The sequence below is a fragment of the Sarcophilus harrisii genome, chromosome 1, assembly GCF_902635505.1.
Source record: "Sarcophilus harrisii chromosome 1, mSarHar1.11, whole genome shotgun sequence".
Classification (NCBI taxonomy): domain Eukaryota; kingdom Metazoa; phylum Chordata; class Mammalia; order Dasyuromorphia; family Dasyuridae; genus Sarcophilus; species Sarcophilus harrisii.
The window spans coordinates 198,504,849-198,530,553 of record NC_045426.1 but is presented as its reverse complement, the minus strand read 5'-3'; the positions used below and the strand labels follow the sequence as shown (position 1 = coordinate 198,530,553).

At 32.3% G+C, this 25,705-nt stretch overlaps 1 protein-coding gene across 2 annotated transcripts in view; it reads right to left on the bottom strand.

Moving 5' to 3' along the window:
* KCNN2 (potassium calcium-activated channel subfamily N member 2) overlaps positions 1-25,705 on the bottom strand; it is a 165,914-nt gene that overhangs the window by 8,367 nt on the left and 131,842 nt on the right. For both annotated transcript variants that reach the window (XM_031968442.1, XM_012541133.3), the window contains exons 6-7: positions 14,144-14,254; positions 802-929 (exon numbers count right to left, since the gene is read on the bottom strand). In XM_031968442.1, the coding sequence (XP_031824302.1) occupies positions 802-929; positions 14,144-14,254 (239 nt within the window). The remainder of the gene's footprint in view (positions 1-801; positions 930-14,143; positions 14,255-25,705) is intronic.

Here is a 25,705-nt window from a genome sequence, read left to right as displayed (position 1 = left end):
TTAAAAAAACCATATCTAGTCCCACTTCTTGAGGATGTAATGAGGTAAAAGGAAATAAAATGATAATGGTAAATATCCCCAGGAAAAATATACACATTAATGATGCATCCAGCCTTGGAAAGGAAAGGTCCCGAGTCCTAAAAACCAGTGCCTCCAAATACAAAACCATATTGTATATGTATTTCTTTCTTGAAATTTGATGTGTTATGATATAAGAAAATTTAACGTCATATAATCATTCTCTTTAACATCAGCATTAAGAGTAAGATATTGCTAATAGAAAGAATTCAAGGATATAGAACCATATGTTAAGATCACAATGTGTAAGGGAGCTGAAAAACTCAATTATGTAAATATTTTTTAATATTTAAGTATTTGGTATTTTGTGTATACTATTAAATTCAGAAAATATATTGAAGATTTCTGCTTTTATGCAGATGTTGGATATCTTGTAGAACCAGTCTAAATCTCAAAGAGCAAATGACAAAGATTCATATGCTTTGTTATGCAACAAATCCTCAACAATAGCTATAGCAATAATTTTAAAGTGTGTAACATATGAAATAGAGTCTTAAGTATCTACTAATAAATCAAATTTTTATTCCTACCAATTAATTTTATTGATGACGTATTATCTATGTAATTTCTCAGATATGCAAGGAATTTACAAATTATGTGGTGTTTAAAAATCTTCATATCTTAAAAAAACCCATTACTTTGCCATTTAATACTCTCTGGATATTTTCCTCTAATATAAATCCACAGATATAAGAGCAGAATGGGAGAAAAATTACTACTTACTGATGAATTGCTTGTAAGAATTTACGCTGATGTTTTCTTACTCTTGAATGATCTATTTTTTTTACCAGCTTTGTATTTTTGTAAATTAGCCATGTTTCCCTGAGTACATTGGCAGCTGCATTTTTCACCTATATAAAAAGAAAAAGATCAAGTTCATAAAATCAATACCTCAATCTTTTACTACTTTTCTAGGAGGACCTTGTTCATCAAAAGCATTGTGATGGATTAAATCTGCTAAACAAATCTACTATTGCATGCAAAATAATGCACAGAAACAGAGAGGAATTTTCATGTATCCTTTCTCATGTACCCATGCATCACTGGAAAGACTTTTTAGTTTTAGAGTGTTGAAGACATATTAACTACTATTAGATCATAGGGACAAGAATTGGAGGGGGCTCTAAAGATTATATGGTTTATGTGGGATTACTTTGTTTTATGGATGAAGGAACTTAGGCCCACAGAGATACAAAGGTATTAAGTGGCAAAGATATTAAGTGGAAAACCCAGATTCAAATCAAAGTATTCTGATTCTATTTATATTAGCTAGAGATATACCATATATGTATTCTACCATTTTTGTTGTTCCCTTGTTGGTACTTCCTCAAAAACCTCAATCCTTTTAATTCTCTTTACGTTCTTTATCAAGAAATTATTTCTGCCTTGTATTATGATTGTTTTCCCATGTCATTTATCTTCTTCAAAAAAAAGCACACTATTGGAATCTAGTGTATGACACAAATGATAATTTTCCTTGAATATAAAATAATATTCTAAATATACTTTTATGCTTTATTAGTGACAACAAATCAATTTTTTTTGCCAAAGTCTTCAGAAATTATGACCAAAAAGGAAAGTTTATGTCATTCATCTCAGTGTGTACTTGCTGTCAGACTATTTCTTAATATCCAAGTATGTGGCTTTATGTTGATTATGTAAATTCATTAATTTTGTTGAATAATTCTGCTCTTATCCAGATGTCTTATACAGATCCAGTTTTGCCATTGCTACTCAGGAGTTATGTATCTTTGGACAAATCACATAATTTCTTTGGACTTCCAACTTTTTTTAACTTGTCAAATTGAGAGCATTGTACTGGTTAGTCTCTAAAGATACTTCCAGTTGTAAATCCTCAAGTTTTCTGAATTTGTTAATCATTATTGTTGACCTCTATTAAAAGTTAAAAGTCGGTGTATTGGATGCAAAGAACAATGAACTTTCCATATGGGAAGGATGGTAGGTAGTAAAGTGGTAACTTGAAATTGGAAAACTGCCTTTTTAAGGGAACTGGGAAATCAAGAGAAATATGACTGAATCCTGCCTATCACTAACTAGCTAGCAATCCACTTTATGTACCTAGGTCTGTTTATAAGGGATTGGACTAGATAATGTTTAGCATACCTATACCTCTAACATTTATCATTCTAAAATGTAAATAATCAATCTTAAAAGGATATTGTTTCTCAGGATCAATTTATCTTTTTCCAGAGTAACAAAGAACCCAAAGCATACAATAACTTCCCTGCCCCCACTGGTGAATAGATCAGTAATCATTTTATATTATTTTGTAGGTATTAATGTTAGGAAATGATTAGTTTGTTGTTTTTAGAAAGTAGCTGGGAAATAATCCTTTTTTAAAATTTAGCTTTAAGATTAGTTATTATATCTCAGCACAAACTTCTTACATCTCATAGATGATATACTTATCAGATTTTTAGATGACATGAAGTTATAATTACTGAATAACTATCAGTATTCAAAAAGATCTTATTAAGGCAGTGTTAGGCACTATGCTAAGTGCCAGAGATATTTGAACAAAGAATGAAAAAATTCCTACTTGAAATGAACTTTCCATTTAATGGGTGAGACAAAAATGTATCTACAAATATGTGTGGCATAAATGTAGAATAAATAAATATGAATATATACAAAGAAGTTAAATACAAAGTAGATTGGGAGAGAGAACAGTATCAGGTGAAATGATTAGGAAAGATTTCATGCAGAAGATGGTCCTTAAGGCAGAGCTCAGGAGGAAATGCATTAAAGACACAGGGTAAAGGATGGAGTATGTGTAGGGAGGATGAGTAGGGCAAAGGCACAGATATAGGAGATGCAATGTCATATGTGAGGAACCTTAAGAAGGGTAGTTTGGCTGGATTTCAGTGTGTGGGAGGAGGAATCAAATCTAATAAGGCTTGAAAGATAAATTGGGACCAGTTTGTATAAGGCTTTAAAAACGAAATAGAATAATTTATATTTTATCCTAGAGCAAAGTTCTTTACATTTTTTTTTTTGTGTGTAGCAGTCTGTTGAAGTCTGTAGACTTTTTTACAGAATGGTTTCAAAATACATAAGTGGAATATTATTGTTCTATAAGAAATGATTTCATAAAAGCCTGGAAAGACTTACATGAACTGATGCTAAGTGAAGTGAGCAGAAACAGATGAACATTGTACATAGTAACAACAAGATTATGTGATGATCAACTTATCTTTTCTCAGCAATGCAGTGGTCTAAGACAATACCAATAGACTTGGGATAGAAAAGGCCATCTGCATCCAGAGAGAAAACTGTGGAGACTGAATGTGGATCAAAACATAATATTTTCAACTTTTTTTTAATCTGTTTTTTCTTTCTCATGATTTTTTCTCTTTTGTTCTTATTTTCCTTACACAACATGACAAATATGGAAATATATTTAAAAGGATTATACATGTATAATAACCTATATCAGATTGCTTGCTGTCTTGGGTAGGGGGAAGGTAAAAGAGAGAAGGTGAAAAATTTGGAATGCAAAATCTTATTAAAATGAATACTGAAAACTACCTTTACATGTATTTGGAAAAACAAAATACTATTGGGAAAAAAGTTTTAAAAATTCTTAATATTACAAAGGGAGCCATTATATTGAAATGCAGTTATCAAAATAGTATTAAAAAATTCACAGACTCTGGGTTAACACTCTTGTCTTAGAGGCAATGGAAGCCATTGATTAGGGGAGTCACATGGTCAGATCTATGCTTCAGGAAAAATATTTTGGAAGTAGAATATAGGATACACTAGAATTGTGAGATGTTATTGTTGTTTATCCTTCTTTCTCCAAGAGGACCATGGCAGTAGAATCATGAGAGACTTGAGATAAATGTGACAAGAGAGAGGCTCTTTCAATGACTTGTTACAACTGCTTGGAGACTGAATTAAAAGTACAAGATTTGTAAATGAAAAGAGCAGATTAGATATAAGAAATGTTGTGGATTGAGCTAGAAACAAGATTATGATTGATTGGCTTTGTGGTATAACAGAGAGTGAGATTTTGAGGACAATACCAAATATATAAGCCAGGATGAGGTGGTATTCAAAAGAAATAGGAAAGTAGGACAGCTAGATGGCATAGTAGTTAGAGCACCAACCCTGAAGGAGGATCTGAGTTCAAATCTGACTTCAGACACTTAACACTTTGTAGCTGTGTGACCCTAGGCAAGTCACTTAACCCCAATTGCCCCAACAAAAAAGAAAACATAGGGAAGCTCAGAAGAGACCAGAATTTGGGAGCAAAGTTAACTTCCATTTTGAACACATATTCATGATGACTCTGGGATATCTAGTTTGAAATGTCCAATTTTCAGTTCATGAAATAGAAGTGAAACAGGATCAAAATTGGAGCTCTCTTTCTCTATGTGAGTTATTTGCATAGATCTAATAGATAAACTCATGGTAACTGATGGATTTACCAAGAGAGTGTAGACAGAGAAAAGAAGAGGGGAAAGGACAGAATTTGAGGAATGTTTACAGTTAGGAAGTGTGATATATATATATATATATATATATATATATATATATATACACACACACCTTCGAAAGAGATTGAGAAGGAAAGGCCATACAAGCAGAAGAACAACTAAGAGAAACTATGGTCACAGATAGGAGAGAATATTCAGTTAGATAGGCTTATAGACTGAGAAGAAGGACAACGAGGAAAAGAAAATCAGTTTAAGCAATTAAGAAATCAATGGTACGTCTGGAGAGATCAGATTCATTTGAGTCATGAAAATGGAAGTCAAATTTCAAAGGGAAGAAGAGTAGGTAGGAGAGAGTAAAGACATGTCATAAAGACAGGTTTTTTTCCCCCTTACATTAATTAACTAGAGGCTTTAATTTTTTTCATGGTTTCTTTCTTTTAAAATGTTGCAGTAATTATAAAAGAATTGGCTCTTTTGTTTTTGTACACTTCATTCTGCATCAATTTATATAAAACCTCCCAGATTTTTCTGGGACCCTTATTATTAATCACTTCTTATAGCATAATATAATTAATTCTACTGTGGCAATATACAATTGTTTGTTCATCTATTTCCCAGTTGATGGACACTCACTTTGCTTCCAGTTTTTGATATAACAAAAAGTATTGTGAAAAATTTTGTACATATGCATCCCACTCCTCTTCCTTTCTTTTCTTTAGAGTATAAGGCAAGTAGTGATGTGCCAAAGGATATGTACTGTTTAGTGACTTTTGAAGTATAGTTCCAAATTACCCACTTTTTCATATTTGATCTATTTTGAGTATGAAAATATGTATTTTCCATTTGCTTCTGATTTTTTCTTCAAATAATCTTTATGGACTATGTATTTATTTTACTGTGATCAGTCAAGGAAGTACTTTTTATTTCTGCTTTTTTCTATTTTTTTTAAACAAAGCTTTTGTGATTTTTTTTTGTTCAGTCATTCAGTCATGTGCAATCTTCATGATCCTATGGACCATAAAATGCCAGCCCTTCTTCCCTCTATCTCTCAAAATCTGTCCAATTTCAAGTTTGCTGTTTTCATGCTTCTATATATTCATCTCATCCCCTTCTCCTTTTGCCTTCAATCTTTCCCATCATCAGAGTCCTTTTCAATGAGTTCTGCTTCTCATCATATAGTCAAAGTATTTAAGCTTCAGTTTCAGTATTTGACCTTTTAGTAAATAGTCTGAACTATTTTAAATATTGATTGAATCGATCACTTGACATCCATGGAACTATTAAAAGTCTTTTCTAGCACCACAATTCAAAAGTGTTGATTCTGTGACACTCAGCCTTCCTTTCATTCCAACTCTCACAACCATACTGTGAAATCTGTGGGAAAAACCACAGCTTTAACTATATGGATTCTGTTAGCAAGGTGATGTTTCTGATTTTTAGTATGCTGGACAGATTTACCATAACTTTCCTTCAAAAGGAGCAATTTAAAAAAAATTTCATGGCTAAAGATGCCATATACAGTGATCTTTGAGTCCTAAAATGCAAAATTGACATTACTTCCATAGCTTGTCCTTTTCTTTGCCAGGAAGTGATGGAATCAGTTGCCATAATTTAGGGTTTTTTTATATTAATCTTCATGTCAGTTTTTTATGCTCTCCTCTTTCATATTCATCAAGAACTTATTAATTCCTTGTCACCTTTTGCCTTCAGAGTGATATCATCTTATTTGCAATTTTTTGAGGTTGTCAATTCTTATTTGCTAATTACCAGAAATCTGTCATAATCCAAGTTTTCTAATATTGTATTCAGGTCCTTAATGGCTTTCTTATTTTTATGTTTGTTGGACTTGTCTAAATCTGAAAGGAAGGTATATTACAGTTTCCAAATGGTTTTTGCTACCCATTTCTCTCTTTAATTCAATTAATTTATTATTTAAGTACTTATATGCTATGGTCCATAGATGCATATATATATATATATATATATATATATATATAAATATAAACATGTATTTATATATGTATGTAGTATTGACGTTATATCATTCTGTCTGCTGTCTTTAAGGATAATAATTTTTCTGTTTATCTCTTTTAACACTGTCCATTTTTTCTGTAATTGCTATCCTTACATTTTTGACCTAAAGAATAATAAATTCCAATATAGCCTCTCAATTTCATAGTGATTCTTTGCTTCAAGTCTTGTTGTAAATGTTATAATTTGTTATTAGATACCACTTTCAAATCCATTTTGCTGCCCTGTCATTTAAAAGGTGATTTCATTCTATTTATGTTCACTGTTAAAATTGCTAATTATATATTTTCTTCCATCTTCCTATATTTTCCCCTCTTTTAAAGAGGAATCTGATCACCACTGGCAATATAAAATTGCCCAATCTCTTCACTCCTCTGTGGCTCTTCTCTTTGCCAGGCTCTGACCCTAATCTCTAGTTCTTATACCTTTCTTTTTTAATATTCCTTTTATAATCAAGCCTGTGCAGTTGAAGTTTATTTTGTTTATGACTATTCCTTCAAGGATTCTTGGCCTCCTCTTGTTCCTCCCCCTCTCTTCTTCTGATACCATCTGTTTCCTTGATTAGTTTAATGTATTTCTATACCATGAACATGTTTTTTAAAAATTATTTTGCCTGTTTCAGAGAAGAGTGAGTTCAGGAGAATCCTGTTCCTCCTCCTACTCCTTCACATTTGTATACTTTTCTTCTCAAGTATTTTTATTATGCTAATTAGTAACTTCTCTCTTCTTCCTCAATTCTTCTCTATTACATGCCATTTTCCTTATCTCTTCTTTCCCCTCTTCAACAAACCCATCCGTAGGCCTTGTGTTTTTGAAATGCTTCTTCACAGTTTTTCTTCTTCTAATTGCTCAAATGTATTTACCATTTTAGGTTTCTTTTAACTCCTAGATTTCTATTTCTCAGTTTCTGCTGAGTTATGACCTTTTCTTCTATAATAATTAAAAGCTCTCTACTCTTTTTTAAAATTCCTATTTCCCCTCCACAAGGTAGCACAATTTTTCAAGTTGTTATTCTCAGTTTTAAAATCTTATCTTTTGCCTTTTAGAATGTTTACATTTTAAGAATTTTTCTTTTATAATATTTTCTTCTGTGTGATCTTGATCATGGTAGCTTACATGAATGAGAACTTTCTTTTTGGTTCCTTGTAGTAATTTTGATTTGAAAACTCAAAATTTTAGCCATCACATTCTTGACTGTGTTAAGTTTGGGATTGCTAGACGTTATTCTTTCTATTTTTCTTTGTCCTTTGTTTTCAAGACACAATTTTCTTTTACGATTTCTCGAAATATACTGTCTAGGTATTTCATTGAGTTATAATTTTCTGGAGGTCCCTCGATTTTTGCACAATAGATTGCTGCTGTCCATTATATAAGGATGCACCTGAGGACACAATATTTTTAGGGCATTTGTGATGAATGCTGTTTGGTTCAAACCCAAATGAAGTTTGATGAGAATTCTTTCAGGCAAATATAATGCAGGGGAACTTTTACTCTCTTCAGAAGTATTCTCTTTCCCATTGGCTAAATAAATGGTGACCAAAAACCTTTAAATCGACTTTTGCTGTAATTGTGCATGTGACAATCTCTGGTAAGCATTTGGATGCCAGCAACAACAATGGAAATTCTAGTTCTCAGTCTTAGAAGAGTCTTAGAATCATTGCCTAGGAGTGGAAGGATTTTTTCACAATAGAAAATAAATTTTTTTGCAAGCATTAAAAAATTTGAGATCTCTTGTTCTCTTTCCTGGTAGCTTTTGTGGAGAAAGAACTGTTGTGAATCTCTTGGTGAAAGAAGGGCAATAGTTTTGCCTGTCTTTTCTCCTTGCTTAGCATGCATTTGCCTTTGGAATGGCACTCTCATTCTTGTGTGTCCCTGACCTGAGATTAATGCTTATCCTAAGAAGAGGACCAGGCATCCAGCAACATTGTAAAATCCATCAAGAAGTGCACTCAGGCAACTGGTGAGGACAGGTCCTTTAAAGTCATCTGAAACTCAAATCTTGAAGTCATTGGTAGTCTCAGCTGAACCTGGTAAAGAGACCATGCAGCAGTCCTGGAGACAACCTGCTTGACCAGTCCCATAAGGAGCCAGAGCAGCTGAGCAACAGAATTGACTTGTCCATTGGCAAAGTCATATACAGAAGTGAACGTGGTCGTGATTCTATAAAGGGAGAAAATGACTCAAAGGAGCAAGAAGTATATTTCTTCCCCTTAATTGGGGATGATTGTTTTGCAGCAAACACTTTATATCTGAATTTACTCTCTTCAGGAACTAAGTAGGCATGTTTTTTGGATGATGAGTAGATGGGTATTGAAAGAGGAAAAAGAGTAGGTTTTTTTTTTTACTGTGGTCCTATTTTCAGTAAAAACTATTATAAAAACTAATTTTTATTAATTAGTTAAAGGATATTTGGGAACACATGTGATAGACTTCATCTCCCACATATTGGAGACTTTTGCATTTTGAGGGATTTGCTAGAGATAGTCTTCATCTGAGGCTCTATTTATCATTCCCTCATTTTTGAGATCTATCAAAAAATTGACAACGTTTTCCCTCTTCCGTTTTCTTTTTGAAAGGAAAATTAGGGATAAATGACTTGTCCAAGGTCATACAGCTAGTAAGTATCAAGTGTTTGGAGCTGGATTAGAATTCAATCTCCAAACTGCAGGGTCACTGCTCTATTCACTGTCACTCTCTTTTCTCATAGCAATTGTAAATAATTAGTTTTTTGTTTGTTTCTTTATAGGTTGAACAGATTATTTTTGATAACTTTTGCTTGTTTGAATATTTATATGCTAATCTATTGTATCACTGTATCCCTTTGTTCAAGTTCACTCAACGCCTAACAGTTCTCTTAGAGCAAGATCCTTTAATTTTTTTTTTTTTTTTGTGTGTGTGTGTGTGTATGTGATGGACTACTTTGGCAGTATGATAAAGTCTATGGACCTCTTCACAAAATATTATTTTTAAATGCATAAAATAAAATTAAACATATAGGGTTGATAAAGGAAACCAATCAAATTGAAATGGTTAAATTTTTCAAAAAAAGTTTATGGACTATGGAACAAGATGTGTAGCTTGTTAGGAAAGGGATAAAGAGGAAGGGGAAAGATGGAAGAAGATAAGGAAGGGATCCATGGATAGAAGAAGGTTAAGTAACAGCAAGGCAAGTTAAAAAATAGAATCAAAGTAGAAGAGTTAGTAAGGATAGTAAATAAGATATATACATAAACATCATAACAAAGGTTAGGAATAGAATTTATTAGAGAATAAATAGGACTAATAATCATTGATCTCAGATAAAGTCAAACTTCAAGATTCAATAAAAGAATCTACATTATATACCAACCTTATTGTGATTATAATTATCTTTAATATATCATATAATTATATATATTTAATATATAATTATAATTAATATTATTTAGATGTATATTTACATATGTGTAAATGCATATATATGTGTGTAGGCATGTGTGTATGTGAGGATGTAGGTGTGAGTATATATACATACATACATACAGACACACACACTATATATATGCATATAATAAATATATACATATACACACATATACACATGCTTAACTGTAGCTTTCTTGGAGGAGTTGGGAGAATGAATGGGAAGAAAAAGCAAAAAGCAAAAAGTGTACAGAATCACCTAAAGGAAGCAAAGAAAAGATGGAGAGTCAGGAAAATTATCTTTTCTATTATTATATATGCTGTCTTGAAGTGTAAATTTATTGTTATATATTTTGAACCCTACCTGCTGTGCGGCTATGCACATGACTATTTAAAAAAATTTTCCTTTTCTGACTTTTTCTAATTTGCTTTTTCTTTTTTTGTATTTAGTTTTAAATAAAAAAGTTTATGGATCCTGGGTTAAAGACCTCTGTTCTAGAGTTTGCTATAATAGTTCAAATATGTTCCTTTTTCCCCCCTTTTTACTTTTAAACTGATCTACCCTATTTGATTTTCCTTTTGGATCTTATAACTATGGTTTTCCTGCTAGCCTAAAGAGCTTGAATAATCAATGTTTAATGAGCTTCTAATTGCAAAATTTAGACTTAAATTGAAGAATATAGGGAAAAATTATCAATGAATAGGTATGATCTCAATAATATTTTTTATGAATACATAGTAAAGATGATGAAAAGTTTCTAGATATTAGGTCTGATTGATAGACTGCATGAAGAACTATAGATAAGAGGTTCACAGGTGGCAACTACAAAAAACACTCCAAAGACACAGAAAAGAAAGCAAACTGGCTATCTGATAAGTCTTTAAAAACACCCGAGGAAAGAAGCAAAGTAAAAGGCAAAGACATAGTCAACTGAATGTAAGAAAATAGCAAGGGAATATAAAAAAAAGTTTTCTTAAATGATACATAGATATAAAAGAAAACAAAACTGCAGGAAAGACAAAAGATCTCTTCAGGATTTTTGGAAAGATCAAGGAAATGTCTCCTGCAAAAATGGGCATAATAAAGGGCAAAACTGGTAGGTACTTAACAGAAGTAGAAGAGGAGCCAGCAAGAATATACAGAAGAATTATAGAAGAAAGAGCTTTACATCACTGATAATCAGGATAGTGTGGGTTAGGTTACTGACCCAAAAGTCAGGCATTTTGGAGAATGAAATCAGGTGGGCTATAGGAATCATTGCTAATGATAAGCTTAGTGGAAGTCATAGAATTCCAGCTAAGCTATTTAAAATCATATAAGATGATGCTGTTATAGTGCTGCCCTAAATAACCAACTCAAAAAAAGTAAAAAATCCCCCAACAATTCAACAGTAGCCATTGGATTGAAAGAGATCCATTTACATCCCAATCCTATAGAAGGGGAAAAGAATGTTCAAAGTATCAAATAAGTGAGCTAATTTCACATACCATCAAATTTGTTTAAGTTACTGCTTTAGCAATATGTGAACCAAAAATTATCAGAAGTAAAGATTGGTTTTCAAAGATTCAGAGGAGAACTAGAGATCAAACTGGCAAAATTCATTGGATTAGATTAGGTTAGAGTGAAAGCAAGAGAGTAATAGAAAACAAGATCTCCTTAAGTTTCATTGATTACCCTAAAGCCTTTGACTATTTGGATCATAACAAATTGAAGCAAGTCTTCAAAGAGAGATAGGAGTACCAGATAATCTTATTGTCTCCTGAAGAAGCAGCACACAGATCAAGAATAGTTAGAACAGTACACAGAACAACCAATTGGTTTAAGACTGAGAATGGAGTACAACATATCATCACCTTATTTAACTTATATGCAAAGTACACCATGCAAAATGCTAGGATAGATGAATCAAAAGACAGAATTGAAGCTGCTGGGAGAAATGCCAATGATCTCAGATATGCAGAAGATATCACTTGGTGGCAGAAAGTGAAAAAGAATTAAGAAGCCTCTTGATGAGGATGAAAGAGGACAGTGTAAAAAAGTGGCTTGAACATGGAAAAAAAAACAGTTAATGGTTTGGACCCGCTACTTTCTGTCAAATAGAGGGGGAAGAAATGGAAGCACTATCACATTTTATATATTTAGACTCAAGATTACTGCAGATAGCAATTGCAGCCATGAAATTAAAAGATACTCCTTGGAAGGAAAAATATGGCAATTTGGAGAACATAAACTTGCTGATAGAGATCTGTTTTAGTCAAAGCCAGTGATTATGATTGTGAGAGTTGGACTATAAGGAAGGTTGAAAATCAACATGTTAAAGTTGTGGTTCTAAAGAAGACTTCTGAGAGTTATTTAGACATTAAGGAGATCAGTTCAGTCAATACTTAAATAAATTAATTCTGGATAATCATCCTAAGGGCAAATACTGAAATTTTACCATATGATGACAAGACAGAACTCACTGGAAAAGATTGATGCTGACAAAGATTGAAGGCAAAAGAACAAGGGGGTAGCAGAGGACAAGATGGATAGGGAATAGGGCTAGGCTATATGGTCCGTGGGGTCATGAAGAGTCAGACCCAACTGAATAACTGCACAATAACAAATGTTTAAAACCAATTAGGAATCCAATTTTGGGGTTTTCCTTCCTTTTTCTTTTTCCTTCCTTTTCTTATTCTTGAGTGATTTTGTAATTCCATTTAAATTTCCTTTGAAGTGGCAAGGATGGTCCACTGAGATTAATTTTGTGTACCTTTTCGTATAGGGATTCAGAAGAAATTTTTCTGGCCTTCCAAGGGAATTGCCTATAGTTCAGGAACTGATGGAAGAATTTTAATTCAAAAATATGTAAAAAGTGAAAATAAATACTACACATATAGAATGGCATGTGCTGAATATGCCTTTCTGCATATTTGGGCTACAACATTCCGAATCAATGAGGAAATTTTAAGAAGAATGAAAGTAAAGAATCTCATCAAGGAAATGTATTGTAGAAAGAGAAGATAAAGGTAACTGGTAAATAGTCAAAATGGTCCATTGTCAGGGAAAAGCAAGAAAAGCCTTCATCACATTGGATGGACCTCTTGTGACCTTATGGTACAAAATGGATAAGAGCATGAAGGGCACATAGACATGAATGAGTTGTATCCTCCATATTAGAGGAAATAACATAATCAGTGAAATCAAAATGTTATTTGGGAATTTAAATATGCTCATATACAGTTCTTATTGAGAACTCAATTACTCTTGATATCTCCATGACCAGCATTAATTCACATGCATGTTTGTTTTCTGACTCTTGATAAATTTTAAAAATTATGATTGTCCTTTCAGAGAATTTTTGTTTTTGCACATTTTCCCCTTTATTTTAGCTTTACAATGTATTTAATCCCCTCACAATACTTTGGGTATAATTTTCTTGATATAATTTATTATGAGTTTATAAATATGACACATTCATGATATTTTCTTTGTTTCATTGGATATATTATATTGGGCATTAAGGGAATAATAACAATAATGAAATTTTTGGACACATTGTATGGCTTGAGTATGCAGTGCAATTTTGAAAGAAAAGGACTGGATTTATTTGTAAATATATTATATATATATATGTATATATGTACACATGCACAAGAGCTAAGGGAAAATTTTTACTTTGTTTCTCTTTAGCCTTGAAACAAAAATATCCATTGCCATTTACTACTTTGTAATTGTAATTCTCAATTTCTTTAACCTTGGTATATATTATAAAATGTCAGCAGAAATGATTTAATCTAATAAAGTATCAGATATTTATGGTTACCAGTAAGTAGTGCTATTGATTATAATGGAAAGAAAAATATAAAAATTCTTGAATAAAAATTCTATTATGTTTCTTACCAAAATTTCAAACATGGAGAACCTGCAGAATAATGGAAATATGAGATGTTTATCAATCATTAATGTTGGTTTGGTTTATTTCTTTAGTCAATACTAATTCCAAGGCTTATGAGATCATTTTTTTTCTCTAATCCAAATGATTTTCTTTCTTTGAAAATATGATCATGGACTCCAAAGAGAATATTATAAATGATATCATTTGATTTTAATGGCAAACTTCAAATTAAAAGTTATAGCATTCACAAAAAAGAAAGCCTCTTTTCAGATATATGGAATATAGACTTACTCTTTTGGTTAGCTGGGTGTCCATCATGAAATTATGCACATGTTTTTCAGCTTTGGTAAGTTCTAATTTCCTTGCAACCACAGCAACCACCAGTGCAGTGCAACCAGCACCCTGCAGATGACAAGAGAGAACCCCACAGATTTATCACCAGGAACATCACACATAGCTTAAGATTCTTCACCTATGTTGAAAAACTGCATTGTGTCATGTACATTGCTTGTAGATTGAAACATCATGTTGGTACAAATATTGAACATGTGATTAAGTATTATGCAGAGATGGAGAGAGTAAAGTTTGAATAACTAAATAATATACTCTCAATGTGAAATGAAGAGAGTATGATTATTTATACATGATTTTTACGGAATTAAAAAGACATTTATAAATATTGCATGTCTACCATTAGAAAAAGATGCATGTAGCTAGCTATATTTGGAAAAAACCAAAAGCAATTTGCTGAAATTAAAGAAAATATTAAGAATAATAAAGATATTGTGTTATTGCTCAAAATGATGATAATAAGGAAAAAAATAATCATGAGCCCATTTGATGGAACTATGAATAAAAGGATCAATTATCATCATTTTTCCTGGTAATGAGTCAGCTACAGACTGACTATTATTTTGAATGGAGCTAAGTCCCATCTAGCAGGGATGAGGAAGAATACATTATTAATGTCTTTACACAATATAGTATGTATTCAGTAAACAGTGGTATTACAAGGGAAAGGGAATTTTATCATTGTTTATCCATAGCAGGTAGGTGGTACAGCATTTGGCATAGAAGAGTTCAAATTCAGCTTCAAATATTTATTAAGCTGTGTGGCACTTAACCTCTGTCAGTTACAGTTTCTCAAACTGTCAAATGGAGATAATAATAATGCTTATTCCATAGTGGTTGTGAGGATCAAAAGAGAATATTTGTAAAATGCTTAGCACATTTCCTGGAATATGACAGGCTTGTCCCCTGTCCTTTCTTTCTCATTAAATAAACATTTGTCACATATCCACTGCATAAAAAATACTGTGATAAGTGTAAGGTACAATTTTGGGTATGAAACAGACCCTTTCCTTATGAAGTTTAAGAGAAAATTATTCAAACCTAGATAACTGTAATATGCAATATTATATAGAAGTGTATCAAAGAGATGCAAAATAAGGTGTTGTGTGAACACAAAGGTAAAAAGGTTGTTCCTTATAGGAAGGATCAGAGAAACTTCATTGAAGAAAAGGCATTTGAGTTCGGGTTTAAATGATGTGTAGGAAATTTAATAGATCTACATGAATAGAGAGAACATTTAGCAGGTGAATGAGGGCAAGAATAGGCTACTTTTGTTAGAATATGCATTATATGAATTCTATCAGATGAGGTTAGAGAAGAGATAACAGATCATGGAAGGTTGTTACAGCCTGAAGTTCCTGCCAGCCCAGGGATTTTTAACATTTCTCATTGGACAAGAGGGAAGCACTACAGCTAACCAGGACTATGGATTTTAATTGCAATTGCATATCTTCAGAAATGTCAACAGATGCCCAAAATTAAGAAAATAAAAACATCTTGGTCTTTAGGAACATTGAATTTCTTTTTTTCAATTCCAAAATAGTAAAGCGATTTCTCCCCTCCCTCTTCTCTAGCTAGCTCTTTCACAAATTCCTTTTCCATCTCCCTGCCAGTAATACTCAGGATCTCATCCTACAGGAAAATTCCCTTCAGGCACTTCAGTATTCAGACTGGTAGCTTAGAACACTATTTTAGGAAAGTCCAAACTATTCATTACTTTACTCCCTCTTCTTGGTTTCCCCTCTTCCCTGGTTTTCTTGCCCACTACCTTGCCTATGTATTTCTATGTATATTTTTTCTACCCATATCTTTTAGGTTTAGAACCATGAACTATGATCAAATCAATTCTGTCATTGTTCTTAGAGGTCAGTTAAATTCCCTAAAATCCCACTCACAATTCCAAGAAAATTCCTAGAAAAGTAGCCATCTCTGGTTACTCTTCCTCAATCAATATTGTCTCTCCTATTAAAATAGAAATTTCTTGAGAGTAAGGACTGTCTTTGCTTTGCTTAGTATAGTGCTTAGAACATCTTAAGTGCTTAATAAATTATTTTCTATTCATTCTTTCCTATCTATGCCAATCTGTGTAGTTTGTTTCTATGCATTTTTAAATTTAAGATAATAAATCACAGAGAATGATTTTTATCTCGTTCAGAATTAAGAAAATTTAATTTAGGCATAATTCAATGATCATTAGTTTGGCTCTCTCCACATGAAAGGCAGTATAGAACAATGAAAAGAATACAAGATTTAGAATCAGAAAATCTGTGTTCAAATCCTGGCCCAATTCTTTAATGCCTGTGTGACTTCAGGTAAGTTGTATTGTCTCTGGGATTCTGTTTTCTTATTCATCAAATAAGGCTTGTATTTGGAAAAGGAATCATCTGGACTAACAGATATTTAAGGTTTTTTTGAAACCACAATCCATCTGAACGATCACACCATTGATTTGAATGCAACATTTACCCAAATAGAAAAGTTCAGGAAAAGGGAACCTACCTTCCCTAGTACTGTTGTCCCCGGTATCTTATTCTTTTAGTAACACATACATGGCTGTGCAGTAACTATACAGAGTATTATTTTTTTTAATACGACATTTCAGAAACCCAGAAAGGTAATTTATATCCAAAATCCTGTGAAGTCAGTCAATAACATTAGAAAGCAAGCAAGCATGATTCCTTGATCATTAACTATTTAGGCTAGTAATAGGCTTATGGAAAATGCAGTCCAGTCTATCCAGGAAACTGAGGTCCAAATTCAAGTGATGTGTTCAAAAAGCTTCTGATTTTCCCTTCTGTTTACCTTAGCTATTCATGATTTATTAAGTTTTTTTATAGGCATATCCCAAGTTAATCAATGTTTATGGTAATTGATTTATCACAGAAATAATTTTAGGTGGTGCATTCAAAAGACATCATTTTACTCATGTTTGTATCCCTTGTTTTGAAAATTACAACTGTATTAATAGTTAGTATTTACAAATTCAAAACAGCTTGCAATAAAAAAAATTAAAAAGCATTCACGTTCTATGGTATGGTTGGGATATTGTAATCTAGTCCTGTTCCAATGACTCATTGTGTTAGTGACCCCAATTTCTCCAAAGTTATTCTAGTGGAAAACAAAGTATTAAAGTATGACCAATGTTTATTCTAAAGTAAAGAGGAAATGGAAAGATGAAACTAGGAATTTCTGTGTTCAATTACTTTCAGTTGTTGGGATTGATGTTAAATTCATAATAATAAATATTAGAAAGCAAAGATCTTTCTTTACTGGGTTTCTACATTATGTAACTATGGTTAGAGTAAAGAAATAGAAAATGAGAAACTTATTAGTACAGGAGAAATAAAAGAAGGCAGAGAAGGTAGGAGCAAAACCAAAAGAGTAATTTGCCATTATCTTGTTATCTTCTTTTCATATAATAGATTCAGTTTATCTTGAGTAAGATAAAGTCTGGGCTGAAAATTGAGGATTCTTTACAATTAACTATTTTTCTGTTCATTTTCCCACTTTAGGTGTTGGGGGGAAAATTGACTAACACAGTTATAATTATGCAATTAATTCAACTTGTTTAATGAGCTAATGAATATTATCTACCAATCTCAGCAAGTAAGATATATTAAAGAGGGGGATCCATAATATTTTATTTTTAGTATGAGAATATAATATTCAGATGATATTCAGCAACTGGAGTTTTAGAAAGAATGATGGGTGTCATACTTCTGATTAAAATGAAGATAGGAAAAGATTCTGAAGAGCCTATATATACTTTATTTTTTTAAATTCAAAAGTACTGTTTTCCAATTACATGTAAAGATAGTTTTCAACATTCATTTTTTATAAGATTTTTGAGTTCCAAATTTTTTCTCTCTCTCTCCCCTAACTCTTCTCTCCCCAAGATAGCAAGCAATCTGATATAGTTTATACATGTACAATCATTTTAAACATATTTCCATATTAGTCATTTCTACATATACTTTGGCAAAGATCTAAAAAAAGACACCAAATGGAATTGTGAACAAGAAATCCAAGATAATTAACATTAAATACCTTTATCTATCCCAGATTTTAAAAAGTTATATACCTAGAGTTGTCAAGAGAGCCAATAGCAGCACAGATAAAAATAATTTTAAAAAGGAAGTACAGGTAAAGAGATTGGAAGCTTGAAAATTCTGATGAAGACTTCTCTAGAGGTAGCTGAAGCCAACATCACTCTGTTGCTGGAGGACCAGATGCTTGTAGAGCTCTGAAATGGAAGCTCTAGAGGACTTGAAAGTCAATGGTACTCTGACTATAGATGCTCCCAGGGGACCAGAGGTCAGTAGCAATGTGAGTGGAGACTAAAAAATGAAATGCTTTAATTCTAGGATTCAAGAGTCCTAAAAACAATAGTGCTTTGACTAGAGATAATAAGCGGAGGGGGAAGCTTGCAAGAAATAAAAATTAGGACCAAAAAGGTATTGATCCCTTCATCAACAAGTACAAAATGGGCCAGACACAGGCACAGTCCCAAATCAGGAAGCGAGGCTGAAGATATGACTAAAACACAGTAACAAAACATTTGAGCTCAAGAGATGTACAGAATTCAAGAACATCAAGGGGATTAATGAAAAACATTCAAAAGAAGGTGGCCTAGTCAACTATATTATAAAGTGGCAGCCATCAAAACCATTTGGTACTGGCTAAGAAAGAGTGGTAGGGACAGCTAGATGGCAGACTAGATAGAACACCATCCAGAAATCAGGAGGACCTGAGTTCAAATCCAGTCTCAGACGATTAACACTTCCTAGCTGTGTGACCCTGGGCAAGTCACTTAACCCCAACTGCCTTGCCAAAGAAAACAAAACAAAATAGAATGGTGGATCAATAGAATAGATTAGGTACTCAAAAACAATAGTCAATTATGGAGGACCAAGCTTAAGTGTGGAACCCAGAAAGCTTGTAAAAAGGTCAAAGGGGTCAAAAGCACTATTGGGGAAGGTCTGTTCTCCATCCCCCACAGTAATGTCACACATTATAGCACACTAGAGAAACTAAAGGAATGTTTTGTTATTACAATCTTTATCTTATTCTTTGAAGTAGAGCTAACAGGTTCAAAGAAAGACCAACATAACCCAAAGAGTCAGAAATATGTCTGAAGGTCATAAAACAATTTTACTGATACATGTAACTTGAGAAAGAATGGAAGGTTTTCTTTAAACAATAATAACCTTGCTGTACTTAGCAAAAAATATATATATATATTCTGTGTAGAGATGAAACAAATCAAAGGTAAGAGGTCAAGAGGCTTTCACTACAATTGCCTCTCAGTCTCCTTGTATCATTATCATCCTCTCACATGACATGATTTATTCTGCTGGTCAGAATTAAATCCCAGCAGTCACCAATAGGTGCCTCCTGCTAGCCAATGACTATGGTAATCTAGCATTTGATAAACTGAAAGATTCCAGTTTCTCAGATAAGAACTGGCTATTTGATGAAAATTTCTAGGAAAACTTTAAAATAGTAAGGCAAACTAGTCATAGACCAGCATCTCACACACTACACAAAGACAAAGTCAAAATGGATTCATGATTTAGATACAAAGGATGATACTATACTCAAATTAGGAGGGTAAGGGATAGCCTAACTTGTTAAATAGTTGAAGAAGGAAGGAATTTGTGGCCAAAGGATTAGAGAACATTATAAAATACAAAATGGATAATTTTGATTACACTAAATTAAGATTTTGCACATAGGAAACCATTGCAACCAAGATTAGAAAGGAAGTAGAAAGCTGGGAAACAATTTTTATGCCAAGTGTTTCTGATAAAGACCTCATTTCTAAAATATATAGAGAACCAAGTCAAATTTATAAGAATACAAGTCATTCCTCAATTGATAAATGGTCAAAGAATACAAGCAGAAAAATGAAGAAATTAAAGCCATCTGTAGTCATATGAAAAAATGCTCTGAATCACTACTGACTAGAGAAATGCAAATAAGAAAAAACTCAGAGGTACCACCTCACATCTATCAGATTGGCTAAGATGACAGAAAAAGATTATGATGAATATTGGAGAGGAGCTGGAATACTAGGACTCTAATGCATTGTTGATGGAATTATGAACTGATCCAGCCATTTTTGAGAGCAATTTGGAACTGTGCTCAAAGGGTATCAAAAATTGAATGGATGTCCATCAACTGGAGAATGGCCAAGGAAATTGTGGCATATGAATGTTATGGAATATTATTGTTCTATAAGAAATGACCAGCAGGATGAATACAGAGAGACTTGGAGAGAATTACATGAACTGACGCTAAGTGAAATGAGATCATTATACACTTCACAATACTATATACTATATAAGGATCAATTCTGATGGAAGTGGCTATCTTCAACAATGGAAGGATCCAAATCAGTTCCAATTGATCTGTAATGAACAGAACCAGCTACACCCAGTGAAAAAACACTGGGAAATGAGTGTGGACCACAACATAGCATTTCTACTCTTTCTGTTATTGTTTGCTTGCATTTTTTGTTTTTCTACTCAGGTTATTTTTAACTTCTAAATCTGATTTTTTTTATGCAGCAAGATAACTGTATAAATATGTATACATATATTAAAGTATATGTTAAATACAATATATTTAACATGTATGGGACTACCTGACATCTAGGGGATGGGGTGAAGGAAAAGAGGGAAAAGTTGGAATAGAAGTTTTTATAAGTATCAATGTTGAAAAATTACCCATGCATATCTTTTGTCAACAAAAAGCTATTAAAAAAGTATCAAACTGTGCATACCCTTTGATCCAGCAGTATCACTATTAGGGTTTTATACTAAAGAGATGAATAAAGAGGAGAAAGGACCAATATGTGTGAAACTATTTGTAGCAGCTCTTTTAGTGTTGGCAAGGAATTAGAATTTGAGTAGATGCCCATAAGTTGGGGAATGGCTAAAAAAGTTATGGTATGTGAGAGCAATAGAATATTATTTTTCTATAAGAAATGATTAACAAGATGATTTCAGAAAAGCTTACATGAACTGACGCTGAGTGAAAAGACTTACATGAGTGAAGTGAGCAGAACTGGAACATTGTACACAATAACAGCAATACTATGTAATTATCAACTATGATAGACTTTTTGCTTCTCAGCAATACATTGATCCAAGACAATTCCAACAGATTTGGGATGGAAAATGCCATTTGCATCCAGAAAGAGGAACAATGTACACCAAATGCTGATTGAAGCAAACTATTTTCAGCTTAGAACATTTTTTTGCTTTTTTTTTTCCTTGTGGTTTTTCTTTTTGTTTGGACTTTTCTTTCACAACATAACTAATACAGAAATGTGTTTAAAATGAGTGCTGTCTTAGAGAGGGGGAAGAGAAGGGAGAGAGAAATGAAAATATGAAACTCAAAATCTTATAAAAATGAATCTTGAAAGCTATCTTTACATGTAATTGGAAAAATAGAATAAATGAATAAAAAAGTTAAAAATAATTAAAAAAGAAATGATCAGTTGTGTGACCTTATGCAAATTACTTCACCTCTGGTTACCTCAGTTTCATAATCCATAAGGAGGGAAAATCATAACACATACCTACTAAGATTGTTGTACTTTAAAGGATTTAGTACTATTCCTGTATAAGTACTCTCTCCTGGTCTTGAGTGACATTAGTTTAGAATGTCAAAAGTGATAAAATGAATAATTATATAATTTGAAAATACATTTAACTGAATTGATATCTAATTGATAACAAGTTTTATTTCATGTTTTAAATACATGGATTTTTTCATATTCATTTTAGAAATTATTTTTTATCAGAAATAGTATTAGTAACTTCTTTAAATCTGGATGCTATTAGGTTACTAATTAAATTTTCTAAAAAATGTGGTAAAATGTTCAAAAACTTAAAATATTTAATAAGAAATATTTGCTTTAAAGTGAATAATATAGTAAAGAATTACTTTAATATAATTACATCTGAGATCATTTGCTTGTGAAATTATGAAATTTATTTCTGTTAAAATAGTATATATTGACTTTACATGTTTGAACCACCTTAGTGACAATAAAGAACAGCTAGGTGGAATAGTGGATAGTGTTGGGCCTGCAGTCAGGAAGATCTGAGTTCAAATGTGGCCTCAAACATTGAACTAACTGCATGACCCTGAGCAAGTCACTTAACCTCATTTACCTTAGTTCCTCATTTATAAAAAACAGGGACACACTGGAGATGGAAATGGCAAAACATTCCAGTTTCTTTTCTAAAAAAACTCCACGGTCCAAATCCATGGGGTCCCTTAGATGCACCAGACATGATTAAGAAACAACAGGAAGAAGTAATAATAACTATTAATAGATTAAAAGATTTCATTTTGCCTTAGGGGTTAATAGGCAATACAATTATGTTGTTTGAATGCATACCATTGCTAGAATTTTTCTGAGGTCTTGAGTCAATTATCATTTGTGGGTATGAATATACAAAAGTACGATGTATAAAATATCACAGTGACAGGATGCCAAAATTAGTTTTTGTTGTTTGTGTTTGTTTCTTATTTTTAAAGAATTCTTTAGGGGCAATAAGATATAGTATTTCATTGTAACACAACTTTTTTTCCTCTAGTCCTTTATTTATGAAGACAGTTATGTGATGATGATGAATTGGCATCTTTATGGAAGGACTTCATTAATCTGTATTAGGCAAAAAAAGGGAAGAGTTGCTACAAGGTAAGTCAGTGTGATGTCTGTTTTAGGGTTCTATAAACCAGAAAAAAATATCATCGACTACTGTTGTGTCAGATTAAACATAAAAAATTTTTACAAAAATTAGTATTTTATCTAAACATTTTGTGTAATTAATGCTAAGCTATTTTAAATTAATGCCCTTTTCTTTAAAGTATAATAAATTTAAAAGGGAACCTGTGGCATTCAATTGATAAACTGAGAAGATCACTATGAAATAAAAAAAAAAGCTACTCTTGGAACTCATTTCCCATAGAAAGAGAACCACATCCTAACTCTATGACAGCACCAAGTAACAAGTCTTTTTGTAAGATCAGACTTCATGTTGGCTTAGATATCTAATGAACAGATATATGCTCAGTTCATATCCAATAAAGGTTACAAATTCTAGTTTCCTTTTCTACCCCCTCAAAATGCTGCAAACAGTATGTTACAGTATCACAGTCAATATCACATGAGACTTAGTAGCAATTATATGGAAGGGAGAAAAATATCTTGAAATAAAATATTCCAAAATTCAAAATGTAAATGATTATAATGAAGTAACGTAAAAAAACAGTATAATTTTTCAGGGAAAAATGAATTATTAATTGAACAGGAGATTTACAAATATAACACATACATGAGATGTATACTCATATATTAAAGCAAACGTAGGAATAATAAACACAGCAAAATCTACATATCAACTTGGTTCAAACTTATCCACAAATGTACTCACTATGTGAGACAGAGTGGACCCACAATCCCAGAAGGGAAACATGACTGTGGAAAATAATTCATAACTCTAGACTTCAGGTTTTGAATTCATTGGTCAATTCATTAACATCTGCCCATATGAAACTGCTTTCTGCTACCTGTTGCTGTTCCAATCCTTTCTTTCCTCTTTTTTTTTTAACCACTCAAGCATGGAGAACATTTTAAACTCACAATCACCTTTAAAAATGGTATTAAACAATATTATATTAAATAACAAAATCAGAGAACTACAAAGTTCATCAGACTGGTTTTATCTGGGAAATACAGACAAGTCTGGTCAGTTCTTTACCAAAATAATCCAAACTTAGACTAAACAAAGTTTACAGCAAAACTGTTCATTCTCAGTGCCATATGGAAAATTCTAGATAATTCTTCAGCCATCAATTTACTGTTTGACATTTAGATCTCAATATTTCTTTTTATTCATCAAAGAAACCACAAAACATGACATTTTCTTCTCTGCTTTTCCTTCTTAAACAGGAGAGGTCAGCAGAGAACAGCAGGGATTTCTGAAAGGTTCACTTCTCTCAAACTATGTAGGTAGTGCAGAAAGGCAAATAAGCTCTCATTCATTATGCTCCAGTCAAGATCTTGGAGCTGAAGGTTTTCAGTCAGCTGACAGCTTCTGCTGCCACTTCTTGGGAAGCTACAACAGATTTAACTTCTCTTTTCAAGCAGTCTTTTATCTTCTGCCTATCTTGAATTACTCCCATCAGGCTTCTTCAGCCCTTTCATTGTGTTTTCAGTAGCTTATAACAGGGCTTCTTTGGTGACTCACCTTTTGTTTATGAGGGAAAACAACAGTTTTTCAAAAAAAAATCATTCCTTAGTCTGTAAATATTCTTATGACTTTTCATTGTGAATTTTACTTTTTTTACTTTTTTTTTTTTTACAATTGCATGTAAATGAGATAAGGAGCACAGTGCTCTACAACTTCTTTAGTATTTATTAGTTCTTAAAGCAGTGTTCTTACATAGCCTATGTCATTGAAGACTGCTTTTTCCCAGTTAACTTTTGTAAGTGTTCAATAATAAACTAAATGTCTTTGCCTTTTTAAACGATTAGACTTCATATTATAAAAGAGGCTTTATTTTAAACCTTTAAAATTGATTTAAGACTTCAAATTTTTTCTCCAATTCATTTTCTGTCCAAAATTGTTCATATAACTTTTTGAAAATTAAGTTTCTTTATACATGGATTTTAACTATTTTAATAAATCAAAATTCTTTTCCATCAAATTGTTCATTTATGAAAGAGGCAATACCAGTCAGGGTTATTGTGAGGAAAACGAGGTAATTTGTAATGCACTTTGCAAACCTTTCATATCAATTCTAGTTATTATACTGTTATTATCTGCCATCTTATTTAATCCTTTTTAATGCAAAGGTACTTATTTTGCCCCTTTCAAATTGTTCTACACGTCTACATGGAAGGATAGGATCTTAAATAGACATTACTTTACACAAGTATTCCTGATGAAAAGGCCATAACTGAGGAGAAACTTTGAAATATAAACACAAGTTTAAAAAAACTTAGAGACACAAATACTTTGAAGCAACTGAAAGGGAATAAATGTTGGTGCAAAGCTTACATTCTAACAACGAGAAGAGACAAGTATACTTTGACAATTCTTAATTTCAAGGGTTCATAAATGAGTTAAATTAGACAAAAACTCTGGGTGTAATCTTGTTCTCTGTTGATGGTATTAAGAGAAGAAAGAAAAGATTGGGGGGATACATTAGGAAAGAAATGAAAAGGTAGGGAAACTTTAATTATTTCATATAACTGTGAAGCATGAGAGAAAGAATATATAAACACGGAGAAACAGGTAGGAATAATAAGTATTACCTGAACCTCTTTCTCATCTTAACTGACAAAAATATTTAATTAAATATATTCATATAATGAGTGACAGAGTTTGATGCAGAACTATATTAAGCTTAGTGGGGAAACATATATAATAGGGAAGATAGAACCGGGGAGAGAGAAATTTACTCACTAAGTATAGATGT